The sequence below is a fragment of the Siniperca chuatsi genome, linkage group LG18, assembly GCF_020085105.1.
Source record: "Siniperca chuatsi isolate FFG_IHB_CAS linkage group LG18, ASM2008510v1, whole genome shotgun sequence".
NCBI classification, from domain to species: Eukaryota; Metazoa; Chordata; class Actinopteri; order Centrarchiformes; family Sinipercidae; genus Siniperca; species Siniperca chuatsi.
The window spans coordinates 8,251,151-8,256,035 of record NC_058059.1 but is presented as its reverse complement, the minus strand read 5'-3'; the positions used below and the strand labels follow the sequence as shown (position 1 = coordinate 8,256,035).

At 39.1% G+C, this 4,885-nt stretch overlaps 1 protein-coding gene across 3 annotated transcripts in view; it reads right to left on the bottom strand.

The window, feature by feature from the left end:
- Positions 1-1,305: 1,305 nt before the first annotated feature.
- kcnt1a (potassium sodium-activated channel subfamily T member 1a) overlaps positions 1,306-4,885 on the bottom strand; it is a 33,831-nt gene continuing 30,251 nt past the window's right edge. For all 3 annotated transcript variants that reach the window (XM_044174881.1, XM_044174882.1, XM_044174883.1), the window contains one exon: positions 1,306-4,535. In XM_044174881.1, coding sequence (XP_044030816.1) covers positions 4,418-4,535 — 118 coding nt within the window. In that variant the 3' untranslated portion in view covers positions 1,306-4,417. The remainder of the gene's footprint in view (positions 4,536-4,885) is intronic.

Below are 4,885 nucleotides of genomic sequence, written 5' to 3'. Positions count from 1 at the left end.
TGTCAGTCTCTCTGATCAATGCTTTGGTAATCAGTTTGACATGTGTTTAGAGTTTCAGTGGGACTTGGTGACAGCTGACAGAAGTTGACAGTTTATGAGTGATGTTTTGCCTGTTCACACTGCAGTCTTCTGAGTATTTGCACTAATGTTAACATATCTGACATATCTAGTGTCTATTATATTTTGAGGAAACAGCATGATTTTCACACATTAAAAATATAATATCCAGAATGAGGAAAGTTATGTGCTCTTAACTGCAAACAGCAGGAATTTCATAGTTGTACCATTACTGTTTTTTACGCTAACGTGTGAGAGGGGTCTTCTGCGCTTTCAACCTATGCTGCCAGTTGATGTTTTGGGGTACTCGTTAATTTCTCATTACTTGTGGAGCTAACTTGGTGTGTAGTCTTAGTTAGCATTAAGGGTACTAGTAGCTGCTATTTCTCACTGGAATTCAATTTCAATTCAATGGGGCTTTATTGGCATGGGAAACAGACCATTTACATTGCCAAAGCAAGTGTGAAATAAAAACATGTGCATAAACAGAAGAATTGTTACATAAAATAAGATAATAAATGTATAGTCTTGCTGTAAAAAAAAGAATACAAATGAGAGAACTATATAAACACTGCAACATTTATTTTTTTTTAATGAATGTAAATGTGTGTGTGTGTGTGTGTGTGTGTCTAGGTCACTCATTGTCCCTCAGGTTGTGGCCACACACACTTCTAGGAGTATTTTTAATTTTGAGAGGTCATTTAGCTCTTTGAAATCTGAAATTACAGAGTTGAACTTTTAAAGTAAACGTGGTTAGGCATGTGGTTAAAAGTTTTGAAAATGCAAGGTGAGGCATACAAACAGTAGTTTGACAGTTTCCAAATGTAGCAAAACACCCTGTTGTCCACTCCCTTTTTAATACGGTGGGTTTATGTAGACGCCGCTGTGATTGGGTAACACCTCTGACACACCCACCAAACGAGAGAAAACGTGCCTCAAAGCCCGATTTGCGGAAACTCTCGCGAGATTTAGGTGTAGGCAACAAAACGACTTGGTTAGGTTTAGGAACGCGCACAAAGAAGAAACAACGCGTACAAATCTCGCGAGAGTTTCACAAATCCAGGGTTACCATCTAGACACGACCAGGAAACATGTCATTCAACCCGGAAACAGTAGCAAAACTGTGCAAACCGTTTTCAGATGGAACGTGCCCCAGGTGAGCAAGAGACTAACAATTGTCGTGGTCAGGAAGTTAATCAAGAACCCACTGACGTCTCTAACAGAATTTAAGACTTACTCTGCAATGAAGGTAAAAACGTGGCGCCTCTCTATCCATCAGTCATCAGTGTTCATCAGTCATTAATAACTAGGTTTAACCTATGTAACAAATAAAGGAAAGCATTTTTTAAAGTAAGTGGGTCTAAATGTTTATCGTTATATATCATGTGGTAATTGTTTGCTTGATTGTGAAGACAGATGAACAGAAAGTGAGTGTAAATATAAATATTGCATTGGATAATCTACTGTCTGATTTCAGACTACATCATGCAAAGAGGTCTACATCACTGTGTTTTAAGGTTAAATCCCCACTGCAACTCAAAAACAATACAAAACAGACATTTACTCAAATTCAAGTTATTCAACCTGATGAGTCATCTTGAAATTTTTGTTTTCTCTAACCATAATGAACATATATTTCAAATTACGTCTGGTTTAAATGTAGAGAAGACAATGTCAGAGAGAATTCATTTGAGATATTTCATTTTAAAATTATAAGAATAATCCACATCCAGTAAAATAAATAGTTTCATATATTATATTATGTTTAGTTTTAGTTTTAAATAGACATTTTGGGAAATACGCTTATTCTTCCCGGAGTGACTTCCCGGAGTGTTGTCATCGTGAGGTTGCCAGGCAACCACCATAGACTCCTGTAAGTTAACAAATAGTCCAGCACATATATACATCCATGCATAATCCCCAGTAAAACTACAACTTGTCGTTTTTACACTTAGGTTTGGGTACGGATTAAACAAACGATATTCAACATTAATGGGCTTTAGAGGTGCTGGTAGGCAGATTTATGGACAGAGCCAGTTCCCTGTCTCCAGTCTTTATTCTATGCTAAGCTACTGTTCTCCTGGCTGTAGCTTCATATTTAGCGTACATACACAAGAGTGGTACCAATCTTCTTATCGAAATCTCTGCAAATCCCAAAAATGTCAAACTATTCCTTTTAAATTGCCATTACTAGGTTAAATACATATAGCAACACCAAGGCAAAATTATTAGACAACTCAAAACAGTTTTAACATGCTTTTTTCATAATATAGCACTTTAATGTGCAAATTAAAATAAAATGAAACTCAAATACTCATTTACAACATTTAAATATGTATGAAGTCAAAGAATCAAAGTCAAACATTCTTGTGTACAGGATGTAGCAGTTTAGAAATACATACCTTGACCAAACAGCCACAAATGTGACTTAATAAGCTAATTCTTTCACTGACCAACGCTGAAAGTAAAATGAGGTTTTCTGATTACTAATATAGTACAAATCAAATAAATCCTTTATGGCACAATACTGAATATAAGGCATGGCATATAGTTTAAAGGGTTGCTATTGGAGTGCAAACACCTCATCCAAACTAAGAAATGTACAGTAGCAAACATTTAAGTAACCATCATTGTTTGTACATGATTTACTAATTAAGACCTCTACACCACTGAATAACTACTTCTATGGTTCAGCTACAAAAATAAGCTTGGAAGGAAAGCTTCAATGCACATATTTTATTTAAGTCACATAGTGTTGAAGTGTCTTGAAGGTTAAGTTTGATTTTATGTTATTGGTGGTAAATAGGTAAGTGTATGGCCCAGGGGAAATGTAGAATATGTGCATCTGTTTTCTGGAAATCTCAAAAAGTCAAGAAAAGATGGATACATTCTGGGCCACTAACCTCCGCATTACAAAATATCTGATCCTGATGTTCAACCTGCACTTTTCCTGAACCAAAAAGAGCAGAAACAAAATATACAATTCACTCCGAAACTCATGAGGTTTCAATGACAATGAAAATCATAAGGGTGGTCCTGTGATCAGATTAACTCTTACCAAGGGGAACACTGTTAGCTGAATACATTTGTTAAAGTTTCAAGCTTGTCCATCACTGCTCATCTGAGAGAGCTTTCACAGACATGAATACACTGTTCTTAACACAGTCTGTGGCAAGAGGATGAAAATGTCACAGATGACGTCAAATGTCATCTGCCAAACAGTAGGCACTCATATAATTAGGGTTGGGTACCGAACTCTGTCCTTTAAGGTTACCGACCGAACTCCGTACTACGGAGTACCGATTCATGTTAAATCAATCGGTGCCAAATTTTGGTACTTGAGCGCATCTGGGTGAGAGAGTAAAGTATAGAAAGAAAGAGAGAGAGTGAGACTACGTCACCCCTGCTGTCACAGGGACACGTGGGTGCCTAGTGAGGCTGGTTGAACAAGAGAGAGCGAGCGGCAGAGAGTGACGGTGAATGCGAGTGGTGCAGAAGTAAAGGTAAGCAGTCAGTGAATAAAGGCAGCAGACCAAAGTAAAGCTCCCGTGTTTGTTTGTTGTTTCCCAACTGCTGGAATAGCGTAGTTATGACGATCAGCTCCGCCTACGTTGACTTTCCGCTATCTAAATCACACACTGGGGCAGCATTATACTTGCGTTGTTTGGTTCAGTGTAAAAAAAACAAAGCAGGCATAATGACGGCTCTTCTTTACGGCAGTATTGCACGATCTCTGTGTAAAAAAAAAAAAAAAAAAAAAAAAAGGGGGGGGCTACTGAGTCAGGGCAATGGCGAGCTGAAAGCGGTTGCAAGTGTGGTTACATTTTTCAAAACTCAAGGCAGAAAACACTCACTGCATAAGCTGGCCAGGGCAACACGTCTAACCTGAGGAAACACCTGGTCAAACACAAAATATATCTAAAAGCTGAAGAGGGTATTGTGTTTGATAGTCTGAAAGCCAAGTCCCCCGCAGCAGCCGCAGCTAATGTTAGCACGCCAGCAGGGAGAAGTTAACTTACTCTCCATGGATGACGTTAAGTGAGGCAGTGAGGTAAAATGTTCTAAATAAATAACAATGTTGAAATTGAGAAGTTTGAACTGAAATTACATTTTTGTTACTACAGAGAGAGTAAAGTACAGAAAAAAGGTACCGTTGGGTATCGAATTCCAGGTACCGGTACTGTTATCGGTTCAAATGTGAAAGGTACCCAACCCTACATATAATACAGTTGTAGACTGCAATGCTGGAACACTGTAGCACAAATTGTCCTCTTTCAGACTGGACCTGCATGGAAGCAGTCAGACCCCCATGACAGCTGAAGGGGGTCATTATGAAGTACCAGTGAAGGTCAGCATCGTATCAGAGCTGGGTGTCCTCTCTGGTGTCTATGCTGGACTCATGTCTCTCTTTCAGACTGCTGCTGTGGACAGGAGGCTCCTCTGGGACGTGAGCCAGAGGGTCTGAACGAATCAAGTACCTGAGCGAGAGAGAGAGAACATAAGCATGTCCATCAGTTTTTACGAGTTGCCACCTGGGAGCTCAGCATTCAGGCACTTTCCTAAACCGTTCCCTAGTCGCAAACCCTTCACTACAGAAGTCACACTCTTAGCCATGAAGGGCACTCTGTATTAAAAGTAGAGATAAATAAACAAGTAAACTGTGGGAAGCACTCGCCACTCTCCATCATGAACAGGAAACAGCCGTCGCCATGGATACTGATAGGTGCCTTGCTCACTCAGCTGTTGTGTTATAATTCATGTTGTTTCCTTGTGATTGTATATTATTTCCATTAGTCTGCCTGACTCATTGATCCTTTATCTGACTGAG